General features: G+C 40.7%; 1 protein-coding gene across 1 annotated transcript in view; it reads right to left on the minus strand.

Annotated features, from left to right (window-relative positions):
- Nucleotides 1-26,846, minus strand: part of GALNT15 (polypeptide N-acetylgalactosaminyltransferase 15) — a 34,147-nt gene extending 7,301 nt beyond the window's left edge. Inside the window, exons 1-6 of the mRNA XM_024209589.3 lie at nt 26,027-26,846; nt 20,187-20,353; nt 17,070-17,274; nt 5,748-5,915; nt 3,301-3,418; nt 2,276-2,470 (exon numbers count right to left, since the gene is read on the minus strand). Coding sequence (XP_024065357.2) covers nt 2,276-2,470; nt 3,301-3,418; nt 5,748-5,915; nt 17,070-17,274; nt 20,187-20,353; nt 26,027-26,589 — 1,416 coding nt within the window. The 5' untranslated portion in view covers nt 26,590-26,846. The remainder of the gene's footprint in view (nt 1-2,275; nt 2,471-3,300; nt 3,419-5,747; nt 5,916-17,069; nt 17,275-20,186; nt 20,354-26,026) is intronic.
- Nucleotides 26,847-27,053: the final 207 nt, after the last annotated feature.

The raw sequence follows: 27,053 nt of genomic DNA on the forward strand, positions 1-27,053 counted from the left end.
ATGCCTCCGCTAATCCCATCTCTAGCAGTAAATCACAGGGGATTTGTCTCATTAATACCAGTCCAGCAACTCAAATCACTAACTCAAAAGTATCAGGGTCACTCAGACCCATCACTCGGGAGATCTCCAGTGAATCACAGAAATCAACCAGGAGTAAAATTTGTCTGTGGATTCCTTAAAACGGGACAGTACACATGAGAATTACTGGGGTCTAGGAAGCAGATGTCAGCTGGTGTCATTTTGTCATATTAATTACAGTTTAGATTTGGTGCTGGAGGCAGGACTCTGGAGAATACTGTGAAGCAGGTCAGTCTCTAGCCAAAACAATCTGAGATGAAATTGTGGTTATAAGTTTAACCTGGTTTAAAGAAACAAAATAAGCTAAAAAATTGAAAGTGAAAAGATTTATTCATCAATATTAATGTTCATGCCATAGATATCCTGGGCAGAATACAGTTCAGACCCAGAAAAAATAAATTCTGAATGGAAAAAAATGTATAAAGCAATCTAAATTGGGGTTACATTTTTAAAAAATTACTTAGTAGGAGTCAATGTTCAGCTAATATTGCCTGGATTTTTCGAGGGCCAGTAGATGGCCCTATTTACCATATCAATTCAACAAATCACTCAGGGACAAGACTATTATGATGATTGCAAGTAAATGCACTGCAAATTATTTCATTCATTGCCTGTATGGATTAAAACACCATGCTATACTGGCACAAAAATACTGTATGTGGAAGAAGGTAATAGATTACCTTACAAGCTGTTAGGCTGAAAAATCTACCATTGTTCCTTATCCAGCCTCCCTTGCACCTTCATTGTCACTGTTACATATATTGAACTTGCACTTCTGTACTTTGGCACAAACATATCACCATGTTGCCCTCTGATTTTATTTCAGAGACCGTTTCTCAGGCCTTTTCCTCATCAGTTCCTCCCCCCCTCCCAACTGGTTATTTATGTTAGCTGACCATGAATATCATTTGAGAGTATTTTATATTTGTGAGGTAATAACAGTTACCTGGACAAAATAAACGCTGAGGCCAAAGGCAAAGGTTTTGATAGCAAATAAACTTCAACACTGAAGGCTGAAGGGTTTACTAGCTCAGGATAAAGTTATTACCTAGTTAACAAGAAGCGCCTTCAGTTAATTATTAAATAAAATAAGAAACCAGTCATTGATCTCTGCCAACCTGGGCTCACATTCTCCTCTCAGTTACACTGCTAGCTCATTGACTCAAAGAAACTGCAGGGGTATAAATTAGATGCCAATTTGGCCAATGGGGTTCAAGTCCTGCAATTTAAGTAACAAGAGAAAAATCAGATGAAAAAAATTAGTTTGATACAGTCTCAAACTTGTCATAAAATTTAGCATGATTGGGCAACTCAGGACTGCAGCAACTGGGGTTTGGCAGGTCAGGACTGAAATGCAGTGCCAAAATTGTTTGAGGAAACTCATACAGTGCTAAGTGCCAACCCACGCACTGCCTAGCTGTAGCATTCTCATCAGTCTTCAGTTTTGTAAGCACAGCATTTTTAAATTAATGACATCTCTCCTTTACGGAGTCTACTTTTTCACCTGCTTGCTAAAACTGCTCAAACTTCTGACCTACCAGTGAGTGGAAAAGGTTGCTGGTATAATGAAATGTACCAAAGCCAAAGAAATAAGGCAAGCAGCAGAATTGTCAACAACTCTGCTGTTTAGATTTTAAGACATATTTCAGTCACAGTGCTGAATCCAAACAGCCACCAGCTACGTTATGGTTGTGGAGCATGGTGAGTCACTCCAGGAGGATTTGTGAGTAGTGATGCTTTGCCATTCTGGTTCCACACCCTAACTGTAAGACAGAATGGCAGCTGGTATCCAATCCTCTTTTCAACGCATCCTTATGACTCCTCAAATGAAAATCTAATTGGTGTATAGTGGTTGGGGTGTCTGTTGCTCTTAGAACTTTTCTGTTCTCTTCCTGTGTGCTTCACTCTAGTTTTGTGAGAATACAGCCAATTTCTTCTGGACAACCATGAGCTAAACAAGACATCACCTTTTCAGTGAGTGTTATCCCTTAATAAACACTTTCCTAAATCTGGTGCACTTGGTGCCTGTTTCTCTGCAGACAAAATTATTTCCTCTGGAAGTGGCTAAACAATAGGTGGGACGTTAACAGACAGCATTAATCAGCTAGGAAAAGAAAAACTCTCTCTCCTCCCCTTCCCCAAATGGTAAGGATTTACTTTACTCCCTCCTGAGATGGACCATCACTTATGTCTTTACTTTACTAATTAGGAATGCCGCTGTGTCATGCTTGTAGAAAATCTCTTTAAAAGAATCCAGCCAGGTCTCTGCTATTCGGATTTTGTTCCTCACTGTAGCCTCTTCGTTGGGAAAAGTGTGCGGGATACGATTTCGATAAATGTGCCCCACCCGTGAGCATGGAAGGATTTCAACAGAACCACCACAGAGCCATGCCTGTAACACAGATGAAGACAAAAAGGGTTCTAACATGGTGTATCCACTATGCAGGCAGTACATCGCTATCAACACCATTTAGCAAATGGTAAGTAACCTAGGTGTGCAAAACAAGGTGAAATAGACACTGACACGAGTAAAAATCTGTTCTGGACAGTAGCCTTGTGGGTTCATTTTATCTGATAGCAATACTGATGGGGTCAAATTATGGGTGCCCCAAGGAGGAAGCCATCAGAAGGAGGAGGAAGTCCATTCTCCCAGTACATCCATGAAGGAGGCATCTATAATTTGGCTGCTTGTGTTCTGAGGCCTTATCTAGACTAGGATTTGGAAGGTGTTAGCTAACATGTATTAACAGCCTAGTGTAGACAAGGCAGCGTGTCTTTAACATGTGTTTAACTTGTTGATTTACTCAAGCTTTTAACATTAAACATTAAATGTTAAACACGTGTTAAAGACACACTGCTTTGTCCATTCCGGTAGTTAAGATTCTGCAACTAACACTTTCCAAATACTACATACATGATAGGGTTTATTTGCAAAATGCAGCTTTCAGAAGGTGCTAAAAATATTATCCTTTCATGAGGTGAGGGTCAGCCAGTGAGACTTTGTTTTGATGACATACTGCTTCTAACTTAGTGGTTCTGTGTGTTGTCACTTGATATCTTGCTGGAGAACTCTAGGGGTAGATTTCTGTGAGAAAACAGAAATTTCTCTCCACCTGATGCAGTTTTATACTCAGTTTTTATTTTCTAAGTTGCCTCTGGGCTCTTAAATATTGTTCTCTTCAACACACAATAGTTACTTGACGTTTCTCTTCAGATTCTTACCCTTATGGATAATTCTAGGTTTTCTGCCCCCCATAGAGTCATGTCGGAATCATAAGCGCCAATATTTTGGAAGTAATGTCGGTCCATTGCCACTACTCCACCAGGCACCACAGGACTTCTAGACAAAGCACAGTTTAAAAGTGAATCTTGCTGCAATTTAGGATGGAGAGTTAAACAGAGAATGAGATTTACTCTGATCATGGAGAGGTCTCTATAAAACAATGTATGATCCTGTGGTGGGCCTTACAATCACTGAGAGAGTGGCAGGGGAATTTTGAAGTGTCAACTGTGTTTCTAGTTTAAAAGGTGTGTGTGTGTGTGTGTTGCTTTCCACTTGATTTTGGGACTTTGCAGTGAGCCACTTTGCTGTTGGGAGAGAGATGGGGCTCAGGGTATTTCTCAGTGTAATTTATTTATTTTACAAATGTACACAACTGCTGTTTACTTTAAATGGAGATGGCCAAAACTACACTTGCAGACAAGACACTATTGTGTAAAGCTCTGCAGACAAGAAGCTGCTTCCTTCCCTCTGGCCCTCTTGCTCTTAGCACCCTCTCTGTTTTTGAGTCCTGCCCTCAGTCTTCCCACCAAGGATACCCTTTACCCTAGATTTTAGGGCTTACCTACAATTTTCCCATGTTTGAACATGGTTATGAAGACCTGAGTTAGCTGACCTGATGTTGGCCATAAGTTTGCGGTCAGCGTGGACCGGCCAAGCGATGTGCCTGGCATCAAGTCAACCAAACTGTGGAATCACTACAGGCTGCTGCTCCTTTGATCTCTCAATAGCTGAGTTCTGTCTCTCATGTTATTGCCTTATCTCTTCCAACATTCCTCAGCCCCCTGTGACCTCCAGTCCATTCATGTCCATGACTGCTCTTCTACACTCATTCCCTCCCCCACACCATTCTCCCTGCTCACTCCTCTTTCTCCACTGACTCTGTTGCTGAATCCCTTCTCTCCTCCACCGTTGACTCTTTTCTCCTTCTTGACCCCCATTGTAAACCTTTGTCCTACTAACCCTCAACCCTGGCTCACCTCAACCTCCAATTTGTCTGGTCTTGATCCGTGCCACTGAATACCCCAGGAATCATTCTCATTGTTGCACAGACTTCTTCCACTACATATTTGTTCTCTCTCCCTTCATTTTGCCATTTTTCTTGCCAAAGCAGCACTACACTGCCACCTTCCCTGAATGCCTCTGCCCTCCCCCCATTCTCTGTCACTACTGAACAGACCACCATCCTCCCTGTCACTCAATAAACTAGGTCTGAACTTCAACTCCTCCCAGTTCAGACACTTCTAGGTGATATCCAAATCTTGCAGCCTTTTTTCCCCTGCACAATATTTCCAGGTTCTAATCTTTTTTCTCTGTTCACCCAGCTAAAACCTCCCCCAGATTCTCATCTCAGTTACTTCAGACATCCTCATCACCTCCTCCAGGCCATAAAAATAGAACAGATAAGATGACCCTCACATGTTGATCTGATCACATCTCTCCATTTGAAGCCCTCCTCTGGCTCCCCCTTGTCTACCTCCATTAAGCTCAAACTTTTTGTGGCTGCCTTTATGGCTCTGCATAACTGCCACACTTTACTTCTCCCTGCTTGTCTCTTATTTTGTCATCCCTGTCGCCCCTGCTCCACCTCAGTCATCTGCTTCTCCTACCGCAATTTCCACACTTTCTTCTACTCCATATGAAATCCTTTTGCTTTCAATTTGGAGTTAAGTGTCTAAGTATCCTTGAGGATCTGGGCCTAATTGAGTCCATCAACTATTAATCTATTTCATTTATCGCATGACTGACTTGTTCATCTCTATGGAGGGAAGGAAATAAGGAACTGAAGCTGGAAATTGGTACAGGAGAAAGAGGCAAGAGAGGAATTGTTGAGTGAGGGTCAAGGGATGGGGAAATTAGCATATTTTTAACTTATACACACACACACAAAACATATCAACATGTAATTAATAAGCCATGTGACTATCATTATCCTAATAACTTTGTATGTGGCATCTTTCCCCCCCCCCTTCCTTGTCTTTTCAGTTTGCATAGGTGCTAGAACTGGGGGTGCTGCCACATCCCCTGGCTTACAGTGGTTTCTGTTATATACAGGGTTTACAATTTGGTTCAATGGTTCTCAGCACCCCCACTCTACAAATGGTTCCAGCACCCCAGTCAGATTGTACATTGTTTGGATCCGTGTCTGTGTCTGGAAAGCACATGCCATAACATAGGCCCTATTGTGGTCTAATAATATTATTAATAAATTAAAACCTACTGGATATGTAAACTTAATGTAAACCAATAACCCTCTCCTCTCAAAAATTATGAGCCAAAAAAAACTATGAATGTAATCCTGTCTCTTCTCAATTAGCTGGAGGGTGTGTTAGATTTTGTGACTGTGCTGCTGACGTGAGAGTAAGCATATTGGCTGATGAACTGTTACCTGATGGGGCTGATGGCAGACTGGCGTACCTTCTCTTCATGCTCTGGCAGCGGCTCCCAATGGAAATCTAATTTCCAATCAAAACCACCTCGTTGCAGATCCACAGAGTGATAATACTGAAAAGTCTTCCAATCAATGACATCTAGGATAGGGGAGACGATTCGATTTCTGAAAAGAATTTATTTTCTTTTGAAAGTCAAGTTGGGGAATAAGTTGACAGTGTGTTAGTAAACCATTTGTTCTAGGATTTGACCCTGAAAGGTGCTGAGCACTCCTGTGAGGTACTGATTGCCCTCAACTCCTCTGCTGATGGGAGTTGAGTGTGCTCTGCCTATTGGAAGATTGAACCTATCGTGAGTAAAGTAGGGGACACTAATTTATTAAGAATGTATAAATCACAGTCATTTCACTGTTAATTTGGGTCTTATTTTGGTTGCACTATAAAAATGTACAAACACAGAACCAAGAGATGTCCTTGCCTCAAAAAGCACTTGCACTGGATCTTTTACACAGCGGGACACATTCTGCCCACTGTTCTGCCTTCTGATATCTCAATTGCATAGACAAAGGGTCAAATTCTGCCCTCACAACCTCCCTGGTTTCAACAGGGTTTCATGGGTATGACTAAGGGCAGAACTATTCCTGAATAGTGGAATTTAGGAGCAAAATTGTATTTTGCTTATAATTTTCCATGGACTGGTCATTGGAAGAGACCTATTTTTCATCTGGTAAGGTCAAATTGAAAACACAAGTGTTCAATATATAGTATATTTATCCTTTTTCTGTACTATATTATAATGGTTGCTTTGTAACAATCTGTGTAGTTAACATTTCCATTTTAACTCCCTCTTAGCATATACTTGTAATTTTCTCGCCACTGTACTGTTCCCATATATCGTCTGTTTGTAATAGCCAGAATAGAGCCCTGACCCCATGGGCATATATCCTTTAATTAATTTCTAACGTCAATTAAATCGGGATTTATCTGAATATTCTGTATTTTTCCATGTCAGACATCTCATGATGCTTAACAATGCACCTCGTGACATCCTGAAATTATCAGTAATTCAGAAAAGAACAAATTCCGTGGTATCAAAACCTTCTGTTTCCTAATCAATGGTGCATGACATTTGGAAACCATCTTACTAGTTCAACTGCTACAGCATTACAGATCTGAGAGCTGCAGCAAAGAAAGCTGTTTGGAAGAGCAAAGTAACCCATTTCTGCTCTATTACTCAGGAGCTACTCCCATTGACTTCAGTATAATGGCTTGTCTACACAGGAAAGCTATTCCAGAATAAGGTAGGGTATGCGTATAAAGTGGGAATAGCTGTTGTGGATTAAAGTAAACCAGAAAAAGACACTGTTATTCTGCAATAAGAGTGTCCAGCTAATCCAAAATAACTCAGCGTGTAGACAAGTCCTATGTGAGAAAAATCTGGCCCTCGCTGTGTAGAAAGCAGCATGTTTTGCCAAAGAGACACCAAGGGCCTTCTCTTTAAAAGTTTTAGCTCTGCTGGTCTGAGATCATTCTTGAGAGAAGCTGAGTTTAAATACACTCCAGCCAATAGGGAAGGGTCAACACCATAGTCTTCAGTATCCTGTTATCTGTTCACTGTTTGCCATGGCAACGAAAGAGAAACTGATGCCAGCTTTGGGAGCTGGCAACTCTGCGTGATGTTTGTATGACCTTGGCATATTTTTGCTGTCTTTATAATCACTATAGTGATGGTTGTCAGTGAAAGTAGGGAGGGACTCAATCCTTTTTTCTATTACAGTTGTCATTCCACTAATGAGGATTTTAGAAACGCGTGGAGCAAAACTGTCCAGGGGTCTTCAATGGCTAGAGGGGAGTTGAAGTATTATGTAGAGTATAGTTAAAACTGCTCAGTCTCTCCTTTGTTCCATAGTAAGAGAACAGGGAGTGTCACCTGATGAGTTAAAAGCAGGTAGATTTAAAACAAATAAGAGAAGATACTTGTTCATAAAGGAGTATACCAGCCTGTGGAATTCACAATCATAGGGGCTCAAAGAGACAAGCACTGGATTTATAAACTAGATTAGATAATTTTATGACCAATTATAACATTTGTAATCATACAGGTTAAGACCAAATAACTCATTGTCATGCTTCAGGGCATGAGCCAATTGCAGTAGGGGTCAGGAAGGAATCTCTCTATGACAACATTGCACAATCAGCCAGGAATATTCTGGGGTGGTGGGCTTCACTTTCTTTTGAAGCATTATTATACTGTATAGGCAGGCTATATGTTTGTACAACACCTAACATAATAGAGTCCAATCCTGACTGCAGTTTTATGGTATTACCATAATACAAATAATAAAGATCAAATTCTCATTGGATCCCTTGATGATATCCTGAGAGATTTCCCTGTATTCAGGATGACACCATTCCATTCAAATGAAAGCCAACAGAAGTCTTTCCAAAGAAAGCTGGTGTCAATCCTTGTTCTCCAACTGAGAAAACCAGGGATTACAGGGAAAAGGAAAGAGGCGGAATGAAAGTCACCACCTTCTTTTGGGATGTGCTAAAATTGAACACAGTTTACAGCTGGATTTACTTAATTGGTTCAGGCATGCATTTTTTTTGTTTTCGTTTTACTAAGGAATAGCCAGATGAAGCTAAAAAATGTAATACATCTTGCATGACTACATTTCAAAACATAAAGAACATCATATAACTCCAATACAAGTCAATAAAAGTACAATTTCAATGGCAAGCAATAGCAAAGTATGCACCATTTAGAGTAAAAATTACTACTGAGGTCCTCCTCCAGCACGAACACCTCAAAGCCTCTTACAGCTGCCTGGGTGGAAATGGGATTGATGATTATAATTGGAACTAGACACTCCTGCTTCACTTTGCTGCTACTAGATGAACACACTCTAGTCTACTGCTTCTAGTCTAAATATTCTTACATAGCTAGAACTGATAAACTAATTGTAACGTAGTTTATTTTAGAATAAGATTTCATTTTTGAGTGAGAGAGATTAGGAAGAGAAGTATGAATGGGGAATTATTTAGAATAAAAAATTCAAAGATGCTTGACTAGGAAGGCCAGATTTTTATCTAATGTATAGATGTGTAAATCTAGAACTGTGAGTTTTCAACCTTTACTCATTTTGAATGGAGGTGCGGACCCCTTTGGAAATTCAACCTGTGGTCTCTGGACCCCTACCATAGAAGTCTTAGACTGAAAACTGACTGAACAAAATTCAACTATAAATGATGAATATGCTCAGCACAGCATTTGACACAGCAGGAGACAGGGCGCTAAACAGTGGGCTTCTCTAGTAATGACAATACTTCCAGGTTTTGACTTGTAGGTGGGGGTATTCACATACCCAATGATTGATCAGAAAAATGGAATGCCTTTTTGGGGATCTGAAATTTTATTTTTATAGTCACCTTTCCCGGACCTCTTAGACATAGTCTGTGGACCACCAGGGGTCTGCATACCACAGGTTAAATACCACTGATCTAGAATAACTAAACTGAAGTAAATATTGTTACTCTGGATTTACACTGGTATAACTGAGATAAAATTCTGGATCTAAGGGTGTGATATTGGCATAATTCTTCTACTATTATATTTTCCATTCATTTACATCTCATCCTTTCTGGATCTAGTTCTAGTTGCCAATATCAGAGTCCAATCCTCCAATAACACTTTTGACTTCAATGTGATTGTTTGTGACAATAAGCATTAAAACCAGTAGTGTTTTCAGGAGAGGGTTCTTTTTTTTTTTAAACTATATGTTGTTGTTTGTTTTTAAATATTGGACCCAGACCTTCAGTGCTATGCAAACAAAACTTCTGCACCACCTGGAATGGGCTCAGCCAATCAGAAAACCACCTTGCCTCAAATTCTTCAGTAAAAGAACCAGTAATCTGTTTTTCCAAATGAATTATATGTACTACAAACTGATATCTATGTTTTAAAAGTATTACTGTATAAATGATAACACACCTTCAGAATTCCATGCTTTACAGGGTTTTAAGATACCATTTAGAAATGTAGGAGTCGGATCCTTAGATGGTATAAATAAGTATAGCTCTATTGAAACTAGTGGAGCTGCACTGATTTACAGCAGCTTAAACTTCAAATTGTTAGAAGGTCCTTCTGATCATAAATAAGGAATCTAGCAGCTTTAATGTTAGTAAAACTAATCAATAGCCAATTCTTATTTTAATCAAGTGTTGCCTTATCTTTCTTGTGATATTAAAGTATCCTTTCTAAGACATCTGTTTTCTGCATGTTCAGTGGTGGATTTAGTGTTTGCATGGCTAGAAATGCACATTTTCAGCCAAAGGTAATTGAAAGTTGGAAGATGTTGCTTGTAATTTGTTTTGTTCTTAATACAGTAGCTGGCAGACAGTCAGCACCTTCTCGGAACTTTGAAATGAAATGTTCACACTGGCAGACAGCTGCTAATTTTATTCCATGGAATCTGAAGAAGCAGGGGTGGAGGGGGGAGGAAGGAAACTCAAAAAGAACTGGCAACAATGCTTTGTCCAATGTGAGTGGGGCATTATTAATTTGTGAATATTTCAAATGCCTGGAGCACATGAGACCTACAAAAAAGCAAACAAACATAACTTCCTGTTTGGGGATTTCTAAACCAAATACAATTGCAAATGAAATGTTTTCCCATTACCCTTTACATAAGCTGTGGACATTGTGTTCTTTTCTTGTAAAAAATATGAATAATAAGAGAAAAATAAGAATTAATTAATCAATCTGCTTAAAGTTTCATATACTGTAGACTGCTTTTAGAAGGGCTTTGTATTGATTTGTACCATGCTTTGCTGGGAAAGGAATAGATTGTTAAAATGAGCACAGGTAACGAAAACAACTGTAAAAATGTTCCTATTGTCCTCAATTCACTCTCAGAGTGGATCTTTTCCTACAAAAATGAGATGGCTTGGGAATCCAAGCTACATGTAGACTCTCTTGCTCAGGCCCAAATTTGGGGCAAGCATCTGCCTTTGGGCACTGTCTGGGCACCTGCATTTCCACTGAAATCACCTTACAGGATAAGCTCCCAAGAAAAATAATATTGCAGAAAGTTTTAAATGAGGTGGAACTAATAGGATTAAAAGGAAGCTTCCGCAAGCAGAAATGGCTAAGGCCATGGTTTGGCAAGCACTTCAGCATGGGCTTAGCTTCAAACAGTCCCTTTGAAGTCAATGGTTCTACTCACATACTTAAAGTTAAACATGTGCTTAAATGCTTTGCTAGACCGGATCCTAAATCAATATTTGTTTTTAAAAATTCCAGAAAATCTACTTCCGCTGTGGCCTACAAGTCTCTTAGATCAACATTTTCAGGTTTGGGTACTAGATATCAAAATCCATATTAATCATTGCCTAAATCAGTGGCCTGATTTTCAGAGGTGCTGAGGTCAGTTGGGAGCTGTTTGGGTGCTCTGTACTTTTGAGAATCAGACCTCTTTTTCATGAATCGTGCCTAACTTTAGCCACTCATATTTGAAAATCTTAGCTTTCGACCTTAACTTCTCTGCTTCAATTTCCCCACCATTTCTAAAATGGGAGAAATACTTATCCACCTTTGTAAAGGGCTGTGAGATCTTCAGATGAACATAGTATATAAGTGCAAAACATATTAATGAGTATTATTCTAGACAAGTGGAGAGCATGAAAAGAAGAGCAGGAAGAGAGACAAAGTCTGTGATGTAAGCTACATAGTTGCAGGGGACTAAGTATGTGCAAGGTTTTAAAAGTAAGGTCAGTGTTGAACAGGATACCGAAATGAATGTCGAGCTAGTGGCATTGTGTGAGAATGGGAGTGATGAGTTCGTGCTTCTTGGTGCATGTGAGAAGGCAAGCAGTAGTTTTCTGTGAATTTTGGAATCTGGAAAGCTGGGATTTGCAGGCCCTACAGAAGGGAATTGCAGTAGTTGTGCTGAGAAGAGATGAAGACATTGTTTGATTTTTGTAAAAAATATTTACATTCTTCATGCTAAATCAGCATAAAACTAACACATGCACAGAAATCTTTTAAACAATAGAACCATTTTTGCCTGATCCTGCACACCTGGCAAAACTCTGATTTCTAACAGCAGCAAACAGACAATGTGGCAATTTTCAGTGGCTGTAGTAATTCTTAATTATATTTAACAACAATTTTATAAATAATTGGTGATCTACATTGTGGAACCAAAGAAGGAATCACGGAAGCTGTTCCATACCCCTAATGTATATTTTCCAGGTCTAATACATCTTTTTTTAGATGAGGTGACCAGAATGGCACACAGCATTCAAGGTGTGGGCATACCAGGAATTTATATAATGGTAATATGATATTTTCCATCTTCTTATCTATCTCTTTCTTAATGATTCTTAACATTCTGTTAGCTTTTTTGACTGTTGCTCCACTCTGGATGTTTTCAGAGAACTATCCACAATGACTCCAAGATCTCTTTCTTGAGTGGCAACAGCTTAATTTAGACCCCATCATTTTGTATGTATACATAATTTGGGATTATACTTTTCAATGTGCATTACTTTGCATTTATCAACATTAAATTTAATCTGCCATTTTGTTGCCCAGTCACCTAGTTTTGTTAGCTTTGGACTTAACTATCTTGAGTAATTTTGTATCATCTGCAAACTTTGCCACCTCACTGTTTATCCCCTTTTCCAGATCATTTATGAATATGTTGAATAGCACTTGTGCCAGTACAGATCCTTGGTGGACTCCACTATTTACCTCTCTCAATGATGAAAACTCACAATATTCTCATTATTCTAACCCTTTGTCTCCTATCTTTTCACTGCTGCACTGTTTCACAGTAAATCTATATTTATCGTTCAAATAATTCATCCTAAACAAGTCTTACTTGAGGGTGTGTGCACATGGTAATTATTTTAGGAAGATTTTGTAGTTTCTGGGAAAAGAATTTTGATACGGTTATCAACTAAAGCCCGAAAACCAAAAAATAACACAAAGTAGTCAAGTACTCCTGCTAAGTGAATTCAGTAATCCAATAAGGTGTACAGTGATTCTTTTTCAATAAGGATGGAAAGATTCTATAATAATCTTTCCTTTCTCTAGCACCTTTTATCACAAGGTATTCCAAAGGACTACATAACCTTAGGCAGGATGTTCTTCCCAGTAAGCCATAGGCTGGTGACTCAGGAGCTCTGGGTTCCATTCCTAGCTCTGCCACAGGCTTCCTTAGAAAAATTCACTTCACTTCCCTACTTCCTCATCTGCAAAATGGGAATAACAGTGTTTATCTGCCTCAAATGGGTATTTGTGAAATCCTTGGGGAGAAGAACTATGTAATCAGCAAATAATATTTTACATTCATAGACGGAGCTGGCAGTCACACCTATAGTTTAGCTTGCCTAACATTCTCCTATTGAAACTTACCTATAAGGAGCACTTTGATGATCCCCACTGAAATGTAGCTCCCTCTGGGATGGAATTCAGTGGCACACAGTAACACTACCCAACATCTGAGGACAGGAACTGGAAAATGACACACCTAGCTAAATCTTTAGGGAAATGTAGGCAGGCACTAGGCAGCATGACGTTGGCATTTGTGTGGGGTAGCAGAGTTACCAGCATGCTACCTGAGGGCACTGTACTGTGGAAATTAGTTTATCTTGGATTAAACAAATATACTTGTCTTAGTTAAAGATCCCATGGCATTTCCCCCAAGAAATAAGGTTAACATTGATATCCTGCATAATTCTATTAATTACATACTGCCTACAAGTCAGTGGGAACTGCAGGTGCACAGCAGGTCTGAAAATCAGGCCCTAGGTGTCCAAGGTGAGGCATCCTAAAGTTAGCGGGCACTTTTGAAAACAATTGGCCTGATTCATCAGCTCCACTTCCTGGACCACCTAAGTATTTCTTAGGGGTCTGCCATCCATCCTCATGGAGTCTTGGAGAATGGGAACCTATCAATATTCTCTATTTTAATGGTTAAAAAGTCTACAGAAAAGGTTTTAATTCCATATGTCTTTTTTTAGAATAATTTCTATACAAACCTACTGGTTTCATCCCTGTTGAATTGTACAGGTCTTTTCCATAAGAGACCGAGGCCTTGTCTTACTCTGAGGTTTTATCAACTGGTGTAGATACAAGAAGTATTGCACCGGCATAAACTGTGATTTGCTCCTGATTTGAAACTTGTTCAGTTGCACCAGAGCAGCTAGAACAGCATAGTCGCACTGGTGTCTAAAACCCCAGTGCAGAAAGTGAGCTGGTTTGGGATTACCATGTAATTAGTCAGTATTTTATATGACAAGGAATCTGTGCTTACCTGCATTAGGTAATCTGTGCATTACCTGCACTATTTTCACCAGCTCCTACTGCGTTAAGATAATAAATGCAATTCGGGAGACCTGCATTCATAGTAAAGTTTCGAAGCTGTATTAAGTCAATGTTCAGTTGTAAACTTTTGAAAGAACAACTATAATGTTTTGTTCAGTTATGAACAACGTCCATTCCCGAGGTGTTCATAACTCTGAGGTTCTACTGTAAGTGCAAAGTATTATTAAACCATCTTTCTGCTGCTTATTCTTCAAACTTACTTTTGCAACATTATTGATTCACGAATGTACTTTGAATCTGGGGACTGCATGATTTTCACAAACATCTGAAATTGTTTGCTTATGACTATTTCATTGATATCAGAAATAGAAGACCAAAAGTATGATGCTGTTGCCTGAAGCCTGTATTTTGTATTTCAAAAGGAATAACTGAACTAGAGTTGAAGCTGTCTGTGTAGATAAAGTACCTGATTCTGCCTTCATGTTGTATATGACATTAATACCACATTTGTCTCCCTGTAGTAAGTTAGTCTGAATATATAAAAATAAAATTTGTTTTGTTCTTTCTTTCCCTTTTTAACATTAGATCTGGGACAGCACTGGATTGTTATTGGTTGGAACTCATGTAAAGGTTCAGACATCAGAAAGGCTGTATATAACTTGGGCAGTTGCTGAGTCACTTTCTGTAGTTGATGAAGTGCTCTCCTACGCTAAAGCACTTTCTTTTACAGCTTGAGTGAGTGACAACTTAATTAGTGCACAATGAGGAAGAGAGGTGGGTGTTTCGTGAGTCAGTGAAACTTTGTTTTCTGCTTCACTATTGTATAAGGAGTTGAATATGGATTCAGTTTCCTAGTTCCTCACCTGCTTAATTAATTCAAGTTTATTATACTAATGCCTTGCACTTCCATAGCATCTTCCATCCAAGCATCTCAAAGACTTTATGAAAAATAATGATGTAACTCCTTCCTCCCCTTCACCATCACCATCAGATAGATGACATTAGCATCATTTTACAGATGGGAAAAGTGAGACATAGTGAGGTTAATAATTTGCCAAATGTCTTAGCAAGTCAATGCAGAACCAAGACTAGAACCCAGCTCTCTTGATTGACAGCCCTGTGTCTTAACTACTACACAATGCTCCCTTGCTTGGAGTAGGAACACTTCTGCTATGGTATTTAGAAAGGGATGATTTGGGCTTCCACTGTTTTCCAAATCAGGCTACATTTCTATTCATGGGCCAGAAATCCTGAAGCCTTTACTCAGGACTAAATCCTGGCTCCCTGTGCAAAACAGGAGTAAACAATCAGCACATTGGCTCTGCACAAGGGTTGTTGGTGTGTGCTGCAGGGGTCAGAAGCCTTTCCCATGGGTCACAAGGCACCAGTGAAGCTGCTACATGACCACTATGGAAGCCTCAGGATGACAGTAGCATTGGTAGCTTCCTCACTCTCTTGCCATGGTGAATTTTAGCCAGTGAATCAGTGTGGCATAAATTTGTGCCATTGGATCCATGGGCCATGCCTCCTCTCCTGCTCTTGTAATTCCCCTGTGAAGGGGCATGTAAAAAGTTTCCATGGAGCAGTGCGTCACTGTGACTCTCCTTTAAGGCTTTCTATAGCTCTTTTAGGGTACGTCTACATTGCAATCAGGAGATAGGATTGCAGCACGTGCAGACATTGGATACTAGATCAAAGCCCGCTTGAGTCACAATAGCAATAAAGCTTCAGCAGCATGGGCCACAAATAATCCAGACGACAAAGCAATCTGCTTTCACTGGGAAACCCTTTTAGAAAAGGGCAGACATGGAATCCTAGAACAGTATTGTATTCCACATACTTGCAGCATCTTTCATTTTGCATTTGAACAATGCAATCATCTCTAAAAGCGAACATGAATGAATTTAAAAGCAGCCATTGTCAGCAGTAAAAGCAGCTCATTTCATTGCCTGGGAACAACGTTGTTTACAGCTTCTTACTATGGTTACTTACTGAGCTAGTAAGTGTTTTAAAGGAGGCATTATACTTTTCTTTTCAAAATACACCCTCACCCCCTCAGCAATTCATTGTATTACAAACAGCCTTAGTTTACTGTTAATGTTACAGAATTTAATGTTCAAACATTTACTTTTCAGTGGCTTCAGAATTCTTTCTTTATTAAAGAGTATGTACTTACTGCATATGATTCTTGAAACACTTTCGTACCCTAACCTCTTTGTGATGCTTAGTGATTGCTGAATGCTGAGCACAGCCATGCATTATCTCTGTTTGTCTTTGTGAACTTAATGTGGGTGAAATAGCTAGGATTTAGGCAGCCTGAAAAGCCTTCTATTTTTCCATGGAACAGCCGCAGGTACAATGTGGGAGAAAGCAGTGCAGCCCTTCCCACCCTGCCCTGTCAATGTTCATCAGCTGTGACCTGACAGGAGCAGCTCACAGGAGGAGAAGGTAATCCAGTCTCTGGGCCTATTCAATCCTTGGCCTCACTACTGGGACTGCCAACAAGTGCGGCAAATAATGCCAACTGTTGTAGTGGTTTCTCTGATGGATGCTTGTCGTCTGTTGCTTGCTATCTGGGATTGCCAACTCATTTCATGTTGGCCACAATATGCTCCAATGCTAATGGAGCTGTATTCCCTCGAGGCAGCTCTAGAGAGCTGTATTCCCTTGAGGCAGCTCTAGAGAGAAAGGGTTTGGTAGTGTGTCTTATTAAATGCCTGATCTGTCTAGTTCCCTAAATTTCAGGTTAATGCACATGGAGTAAAAGTAAAATAACACAGTATGGATAAAGCGATGAAGAGGCCATGAAAACCCAAGATAAAAATGAATTTTAAGAGATCACGAGTGTTGTCCTGTTACCAGGAATTAGTATAAACTTGTGCATTATGAACAATATAAATAGTTCAAGGATCATAGCTCTTCATGGTGACCCACTCCCTTCTAACAAGCATCTAAACATTTTGTACACTAAGCCCAAAGCGATATTTACCTCTCAGTGGCTAGTCTGCCCAACAGGGGTTCTAACCAGCCTGTGTGACACTCACAGTGGGAGTCCATGAAGACCAGCACATCCCCAGTTGCCCGTGCAGCTCCCAACATACGACCCCGGATGACCCCGAGCCTCTTGTTGCTCCTGATCAATTTCACACCATCCAGCTTGGAGATGTATTCACTCAGGGTTGACTTCAGATGCCCTGCAATAAATACAATAATCATTCAGATTTTAGCGCTGATTCAATCTGCCACTCAAAAAAAAAAAAAAAAAACACCCTGTTTGTGGCAAAAATGGTACTCCCCAGCTAGAAAAATGATTTCTGGGCTAGCTTTGCATTCGGCCTTCTCAGCCATGCAGGGAGTAAAGGGGAGCAAAGCCTCATCTCCAACTCCTATTTAGCTATGTCAGACCTTTCTAGCTTGCAGTGCTGGGCATGGGGGCTGTGCTGTGCCACCCCTTCCCTCCCCCACCCTCGCTGCTGTGAGGAAATTGGGTATGGAATGATGGAACCATGCTTTTGCCTCCCCACAAGTCAGCCAGGGGAACTGGCTGGGCATACTGGAAGGCGTGTGCAGGCCCCTGGAAAGGAGTGCAGTACACGTGACATCATTGTGAAAGGGGAGAGTGGGAAGGAATGGTGACTTTCTCAGTCACAGTTCTTCTTGAGGCTACTCCTTGGGCAGTGAATCTTAACCACCAACTTATACGCTAAGGGCACAGTCTAGCACTTTATTTTTAATGTGGTGTTGGTTTAAAAACAGAAGCAAAATGAAGTGAATTTAGAACTTGTAGCAGATGCTGGACTAACACAGTTGTGGAGACTGAAGTCCTCTGTTTTCAATAGGGACAAGCCAGGAGTAATGTGACCTTCCCTTACATTTCCCTACTTATGTGTCCTTTAACTATAGACTGGAAGAGCAAACTCTGAGGTGAGAGTATAATGTGCTAGCAGTGAAGAATCCATGTTGCCCCAGAAGCAATCTATGGAAGAAGACCTCCATGCACGCAGAAGGGTGCTGCCCAGTGTTATCAGAAACGATGCATGGGGAGGGGGGGAGAAACACGGGTCATATGCCCCCCAGATTTGTTACTTGGCTTGTACTGAGCATGTTCACATGGACTGAGCATGCTCAGTAACATTTGCTAAAGCCACTGCTCTCCCTCTGCCCGCCCCACTGTCAGCAAGTACAGGTCATCTCTGAGTGTTCATAGAATCATAGACTTGAAGGTCAGAAGGGACCATTATGATCATCTAGTCTGACCTCCTGCACAATGCAGGCCACAGAATCTCACCCACCCACTCCTGTATCAAACCTGTGTCTGAGCCAATGAAGTCCTCAAATCATGGTTTAAAGACTTCAAGGTGCAAAGAATCCTCCAGCAAGTGACCCATGCCCCGTGCTGCAGAGGAAGGTGAAACCCCCCCCAGGGCCTCTGCCAATCTGCCCTGGAGGAAAATCCCTTCCCGACCCCAAATATGGCGATCAGTTAAATCGTGAGCATGTGGGCAAGACTCACCAGCCAGACACCCAGGAAAGAATTCTCTGTAGTAACTCAGATCCCACCCTATCTAGTGTCCTATCACAGACCATTGGGCATATTTACCCCTAATAGTCAAAGATCAATTAATTGCCAAAATTAGGCTATCCCATCATACCATCCTTCCATTAATTTATCAAGCTTAGTCTTGAAGCCAGATATGTCTTTTGCCTCCACTGCTTCCCTTGGAAAGCTATTCCAGAACTTCACTCCTCTGATGGTTAGAAACCTTCATCTAATTTCAAGTCTAAACTTCCTGATGTCCAGTTTGTATCCATTTGTTCTTGTGTCCACATTGGTACTGAGCTTAAATAATTCCTCTCCCTCCCTGGTATTTATTCCTCTGATATATTTATAGAGAGTAATCATATCTCCCCTCAGCCCTCTTTTGGTTACCACCAGCTTTCCCAAATTATCACAAGTCTAATGACATTTGCTCTTTTTCTTAAAGTTGCAGCTCCTGGAATTCTGTAAGAATCTCAGCTTTCATTGGGAAAAAATTGTTCTGCATTTGGAAAGAAGCTGGATGATGCACTTTGTGTCACATGAGGATGGGGCAGTACTTTCCACTCCATTGATAACGAAGGAGTCTTTAAGCAGCATCTACTAGGGATAAACATCTTTAAATCAGCAGGCCCAGATTACTTGCACCCCAAGGATTTTAAAAAAGCTGATTGAGGAGATCTCTGGGCCACTAATATTAGTTTTTAATAAATCTTGGATTAATGGGAAAATTCCAAAAGACTGGAAGAATGCTACGGTTGTGCCAATATTCAGAAATGGCAAATAAGATGACTTGGTTAACTATAGGACAGTTAGCCTGATATCAGTCCTAGGAAAAATAATGGAAAAGCTGATTGTCATTAATCATATTCCCATCCCTTATTAATCAACATGGTTTTATGGAAAATAGGTCCTGTCAAACTAACTTGATTTCATTCTTTGAGATTATAAATTAGGTTGATAATGGTAACTGCATGGATGTAATATACTTAGACTTTTGTAAAGTGTTTGACTTAGTACCACATGCCATTTTCATTCAAAAAATTAGCACTATCCAATATTTAAAAATCACACATTAAATGGATTGAGAACTGGCTAACTGAGGCATTTCAAAAAGTAGTTTTAAATGGGGAATCATCATCAAATTGGGGTGATTTCAGTGGAGAGATTAGTTTGAGGTCCACCATTATTCAACACCTTTATCACTGATCTGAAAGTAAATATAAAATCACTGGTGATTAAAATTTGTGGTTGACACAAAGATTGGTGGAGTGGGAGGTAATGACTACGACAGGGCAGTCATGCAGAGCAATCTGTTTGGTGAACTGTGTTTAAAAATAAAGACTTTAAAACTATTGGAAATGACAGGAAAAAAATAAACACTTTCAAACTTAGGTTGAAGCTGAATTATAGGGGAGGAAAAGTAAAATTTGGCAACCAGTTTTCTCTATATTTAGCTTGATTTTGGAGGGTCCTTGTAGTTCCATTCTTCCCAGCCCTGCCATGCAGTATTACAACTTCCTTCCAAGAGCTTGAAAATAGAATTTAGGGAGAGCAAAAGGGAGCTACCTTGTTGACTGAGGTCATCGACAAGGATAATTTCCTTCAGAGAGGCCCTTGGGGCTGTGTCCATAACACTGTGCACAGTTCTCAAGAGAGTAGACCAGGCTTCATCGTGGAAACAGATGATGACACTAGCAGTAGGAAGGTTGGGGTCATAGTCCTGTTGCAGACAGCTGTATATGATAGAATGAGAGCAGCACAGTATGGAAGGTTGCAACACTTTTTTTTTTTGTTTACTTATTATTATGAACACATCCATTTCTCTGAGGCTGAAAGTCACAATCTATCCTTACTTCATTGCAGACAGCTCAAAATCTTTGCTCAGGGTGAAGTGATGGTTAAAAAGGCAAACAAAATGTTAGGATGTCTAATGAATGGGATAGAGAATAACAGTGAAAATATTATAATGGCATTATAGAAAACAATAGTTTGCCCTCACCTGGAACATTGTGCTTGGTTCTGGTCATCCTACTTTGAAAAAGACAGAGCTGAAATAGAAAAGGTCCAGACAAACAAAGAGGATTGGAAGCATGGAAAGACTTTAAAGATTTAAAGATGTGGCAAATAAGGACTAAGATAGAAATTAATTAATTAATGCTATAGAGGAGATCAGTCTGGTGCAAGAACAAGGAACAGCCAAAGAAATTGAAAAGCAACAACTTTTAAATGGATACTACTAACTTACACAATGCATAATAAGCCTGTGTAACTCATTGCCACATGATATTATTGAAACTTAGTATGATCAAAGAAAGATCAAACGTTTATATGTATAATGAAAACATTTATAGTTACATTACATAGGTTTAATATATATTTTTTTCTAAAAAGGGTATAAATTCCAAAAGGGTTATGCTTCAGGGCATAAGCTATCCATTGATGGATGGGGGTTAAGCAGAAACTCCCTGAGTGGGCAGGTTTCCATAATTGTCTACTTCAAGATTTCTTGCTCCTTCCTTTCAGGTTTTTGGTACTGGCCAGTTTCAGAGACAGGATTTCTGACCTAGGCTCACTGTTCTGATCTGGTGTGGCATTCCCACATGGGGTTACATGGGATATATTCCTGATGCCATTGAAGTTAATGGGAGTTTTGCCATTGACTTCAATGAGGCCAGAATTTCACTCATGGAAGTCACACATCTAGCATTACAGTTAGTGGGACTTAGGTGGCTACATCCTCACACAACTCTGAGTATTTAGGGACCACAAACATTTTAATGAACGCTTATGAGGCATTGGACACATTTCCAAGAATGGATGCAACGTGTGGATGGACAAAAGTACTCATGCATCCATTGCACACACAAGCTGATTTTGTCTCATAGAAAGTGGATGATTACACACACTAACTGGTAGCAACATAGTTATCCAACATGGGTTCACAAATACATATTTTACAGATAGTGTGTGTCTGCATACATTTTCCATGTGCACTTGTTTTACCTAAGTGTGAAAAATTGGCCTAAAATATTCAGTTTTCCATGTAGACTCCCTTTAATCTGTCTAGCTAATTTAATCTCTAATAGAAAGAAATCCTCAGTGGAAGCACCACAGCATTACATAAAGATTATATGGAAATTATATAGTTCTATTGCTCTGCAAACTACTCAAGGCCAATTGTTGGGCCAAATTAATCTATGGTGTAACTTCATTAAAGGAAATGGGATCAATCTGGCCCAGGTTTTTTTTTAAATATCTTTGTGTTTTCACTTAAGACAGGAGAAAAGGGATAAACCCAGTGTCTTGAAGGGGGCAATTTGTGTTTCCAAGCAGAAGTATCTGATTTAACAATTGTATCCAGAGACAGGGAAGGGAAAGCAAGAAACTGATGCAGCCTCTGAACCACGAGCAACAAATACTGCCATAACCAACTGTGGATTTTTGCCACAATCCCATAATGCTTTGCAACTAGTAGTGTTGTCATGGCAAGAAAGTTGATACTATTTTGGGGGGTGTTGATTGGAAAAGGGTTGAAAATGACTGCTCTAGACTATGAAGCCTAGCTGATGCGGCATTCAGTTGCCATGGTGATTGGCAAGGAATCAAAATACAGATAACTAGTCTTCAGTTAAATGAGAGGGGCTGTTGGCACATGAAACTCCTTTTCTATACTTTGGGGCAGCTGCACAGACTATCAAGAAGAGGCCCATGACTGGCTGATCATTTCAAACAAGTAAAGGTCATGACTGATAAGGGACAGAGGGGTCTAATCTTACCGGTGAACAATACTGAATTGTGGTCAACACTACATGAATTCAGACAAGGCAAAGGCACTGCCAAAGGAGACTCCTACTCGGCTCCAGAAAAATGTCTTATTGAGATTCAATTCCCAGCAGCACTTCAATGGGAGCTGTAGTTTTGTGAGGTAATTTAAAACCTTTTAGACATTTTGTATGTTTGCATTTGCCTGGGTACATAATATTTGACATTTAATCCCAAGAGAGAAGAACCGTGGTTTGTGGACAAGGCCTTGTCATAAAGTAAAGATGACAGGCTTGACTCACCCCCACTGTCCAGGGGGATGCTAACTGCACCTGGGCAAGCTGAAAGCAGGTGTTCTCAAAGGTGGCAAATACACCCCTGGGGGATGATAATGGAAGGGTGTTGAGCATTTGTACCTTCAGGATCCTGGTAAACGAGAATAGCATTAAAGTACAATTGGCCCCATTATGGAGGATTCCCAGGGGTTAGGCGTGGTCACCTGGCCATGTTCTCTCCCCAGCCAGAAAAGTAAATGGGATTACATGAGGTATGATTTTGTTCTATTAATAAGTTTTAGTGAGTGGGTGGAGCTCATGTTGGCAGAGATCCAGGACTTCTATTCATACATGTTTTGAAAAGTACCAACGACATCCACCAGGGATAAGCAGGAAAGACAGTGGTTGTAGGGAGCAATGCTTGATGTGTAAGGTTGTGGAGTGTGGCTGCAGAGGTCAAAGGGGCCACCCTCCACATTGGATGGTCCGGTCCAGGACTTTATGGACAGCACATGAGTGGCAGGCTGCAGTGAACAGCAGGCACTGATTTCTGTTGTGTGTGAGCTATGTAATCTTTAAATAAAAAGAATTTAGTTGTTCCAGTGCACTGTTTTAATGCAAAGGACAATGCTATGGTTTGCTGTCAGCTCTAAGGGACAGCACTTCTAAGAGTATGTTCTATGACAAACTCCATATATCTTAATGCTGATTTATTAGTAGATGAAATATATAGAAGTGGGGGTTTATCATTATTATTTTGCAGCATGCAAGTATGTGTTCGGTGCCTCACAATAAGTAGGTATGGTCCCTACCACAACAGTATACCACCTAACTTCAGACAGGCTGCAACGAAGTGGGATGTTATAGAAATAACTCTCTGGAATACTTCTAGCTGGTTTTGGTTGGGTAATTATAGAGGGCCTGATTCACCCCTGCATTGCTCTAGTTTTCCTCCAGTGTAACTCAGCTGAAATAAAAACAAATTAAAGATAATGTATATCAAACACTGTTAGCAAATATGGAAAACATCCCCCAAGTCTTGAAGTTTGTCTCTTCAAACATGGACCAACATTTGTCTCTAGCCATGAGAAAATGACCACTGCAAAAGATGTTATGTGAAACCTGTTGCTTGCCTAGGGCCAGATCATGTCTTTTTGGCATTCTGCACTACTCAAAGGGGATGCATCAGAGATAGTCTGCCTCAGAAAGGCAGGATCCCTCTCAGAGCTCCCCCATTGCTCCGGGGAGCATGGAAGCTGCTATATCCCTCTAGGACTTGCTACATAACCCATCTCACGTGGCTAGCCAGATCAGAGGGGGGCAGATCCATGGCTCTACCTGCTTTCTCTCCCTTCCCCCACCACATTCTGGAGTCTCACCCCCCAGATGATAATGGGAGTAGGAGTGAGTTCCGGAGCTGCTATTCTGCCTTAAGGAATCCATGCAGGAAGGGGGCTTGATGCTCTCTCTGTCCTCCACTACCTACTTGGCTAGGTACCAGGTAGAACCTCACTCATCAAGACCAACTGATGCACAGACTAACCACCAGTGAACTTTTCACTAGATCTTCTTAGCAGGCCATAGCCCTGTAATTTACCCTGTGCCTCAGTTCCCCCATGTGTAAAATGGGAATAGTCCTTCCCTACCTCTCAGGGGTGTTGTGAGATAAAATTAATTAATGACTGGAAGGTATTCAGATACTATGTGGATGAGGGTTATATGAATACCACAACATAAAGAGGAGAGTTTACAATCTAAACAAATAAGACGAAGTGTAGGAGGCCCAGAGATTTTCTGTTATTCTCTGCCCTTTCCCCAATGTTAGTGGTATCATCAGCTCCTGCAGGGAATACACAAAACCATCCACTTGAGAATACAGAATATAATAGAAAATAATGTTATCGCTTTACTAACTGAGTGGCAATGGACACCCAACAGATCAACACTTTTATACCCCTTTGGACATGCATCAAATGCCCTGGCAAGTTCACATCAAGTGCACTACAAAATATTCAGCAGTCAGGGAGCTGAGTCATTTTAGATCAAGATTCTGCCCACGGTGACACCCAAGGAAGCCCACAATAACTATACACAGGGGTAACTCAGTGCTGAATTTGGCCCAAGTTGTTTTGCTTATTTCAGTCCCAAGCAGTCAGTGGCCTCGCACAAGTGAAACTCAGAACAGAATCTGGGCCATTGCCTACATATGAAGCACTCTGAGAACAAAGGACAACATCAGCTGAATAGAATACAGTAAATAAATAAGTTTAAGTATATGTGATTATTTAACAAAAGACACCTAAACAAGCATAAATAAGGCCCTTATATTGGCATCTTATGGCTAGCACAATTCATCTGTGTGGCTTGCCTTCGCAACAGACCAATTAGCCCCGTAGTTCTCACACTCCAACAGATGGCTAAATAGCACTGACTGGCCCTGGTACCTGTTAAATAAAGCAGACAACTGCAACATTTTTCCATTCTGATACGTGCCAGCAGAGGCCGCCATACTCCTCATTAAATGAGCAGGCTAATAAATAAGTGCACTCACAGGTTGAAAAGTCAGAACTTGTTGGCTACCTGGGTGAAGTAGGACGATTGCCTCTGCCAGTGAAAGTGAAAGGGCAGGAGCGGTACATAAACAAGGAGCAAAAGAGTTTTACAATAACATAGCCTTGTACACTAATTCATTGTACACTTGTTCGTCCCCCTCTGCTGGGACTGGAACACCCAGAGTGACTGGTACATTAGTCCAATAAAAGATATTACCTCACCTACCTTGTCTCTCTGGTACATTGCAGTCATTCTTCTTTCCATCCCCCCACCCCCCACTAGTTTCTATAACTCCCTATAGTTCTTTTACTGGACACACAATTCTCAAGCCCCCCCAAAGTCACTTGGTGTTTTCGACTTGAGGCTGAGAGTATTGTTTTAAGAAAACAATTATAGTATTTAAGAAAGGTAGAAAATGGGACAAGTGTCTCTCATGGCTCCTGTTATAGCATTTGCTGTGCTCTCAATATCCCCAGGGGATGATATAATGGAATGAAAGCTGTTGTACTCTAAGTTATTTAAGGAGACGGAAGAGGAGTGTGCTTTGTCTAACTAGGATGAGTCTTGCTAGTTTAAGCTCCAATTTCTGATCCGTGTTTCAGGGTCCCAGCTTGTAGCATGGAGTTTGGGAAAGGGACATGGATTTGGGGGAACGGATACATTTCCTTTTGGGGAGGAGGGCTGGTTGCTCCAATTGAGGGAGATGATGTGATAGAAAGGGGACAGGTTTCTCAGGGGTCAAGGGAAAGGTTTTTTAGAGGGACAGTTGGGAGGGGTCAGGTTTCTCACAGGAAATAATTAGGATGTTTTACTTACAAAGGATGCCGCACCTCAGGCAGCTCCCTGCGCAGAGAAATCCGCTCACTGAGCGCTTCATTAAAGCCATGAGTTTCCAGGCCAAGGATTGCCAATTGCTCACCCCCAGCAGCCTCTTCTGCATCCTGCAGGGGAAAGGACATGAGCTGGGACTCTTGGTTTCCCCTTGGTTTGACATCAGTCTTTTCTTCCTGCCTTTTGCTCTGCTGCTTCACCATTCGGTATCCTTTTCTAGCCTTGCTGTGGTTTCTCCTGGCTGTGGGTGACACAATGGCCACTAGCAGCTCGTCCTCCCGGAGGGAAATGAAAGGGGATAACCCCACCATGGGGTAGTACTGCTGGCTCTCCTCCTGAGTCTCCAACATTTCTTGGGTTTCTGGAAAGTCCAGCTGATACCCTTCTCTGGGACTGAACTTTAATGGCTGGGATGTCCCCTCTTTGTTCAGGTCCCGGAATGGTGGATTCAGGATTGTAACCATCAGTAACAAAAAACCCAGCATCAGCAACAACAAGAGAAACTGAAGCTTACGTGATCCATATCTGCACCTCTTCTTCAAGAGCATACTGTTGGTGACAAAACAATACAGATGGTCATGCTAAATATCACTTGGATATTTCTTATAGCCCAGCTCTCTGGTTTCTTTGCAGCAAAAAACTGGTCATTACTGTCTGCTGAGAGGCTCCCCCCTCCCCCTCACATTTCACTGATGTTGATTCATTCTTTCCCGTATATTTGTAGACAAAATCAAAAATACCTACTTATAAGAGATAACATAGATCCAATTAGATAAAGGAGATCCTTTGTTATACAGAATCCTAGCTTGTCTATGAACTAATGTATTTAGTTGACCAAAAAGCTCATTGAGTTGAAGTTGAAGTTTTGATTTTCGTTTTTAATTCTGAGAAAAAGTAAAAATAAATTCCATTTTTTATAGTTTCCTTCCAGAATATTTCCTGCCACTGCAAAGTTTCCAATTGCTGTCTGGGCTGGAGTGATATTATCTTTGCAAGCAGATCTGACAGCTTC

This window comes from Terrapene carolina, unplaced genomic scaffold, assembly GCF_002925995.2.
Source record: "Terrapene carolina triunguis isolate 2854851 unplaced genomic scaffold, T_m_triunguis-2.0 Scaffold84, whole genome shotgun sequence".
Taxonomy (NCBI): Eukaryota; Metazoa; Chordata; order Testudines; family Emydidae; genus Terrapene; species Terrapene triunguis.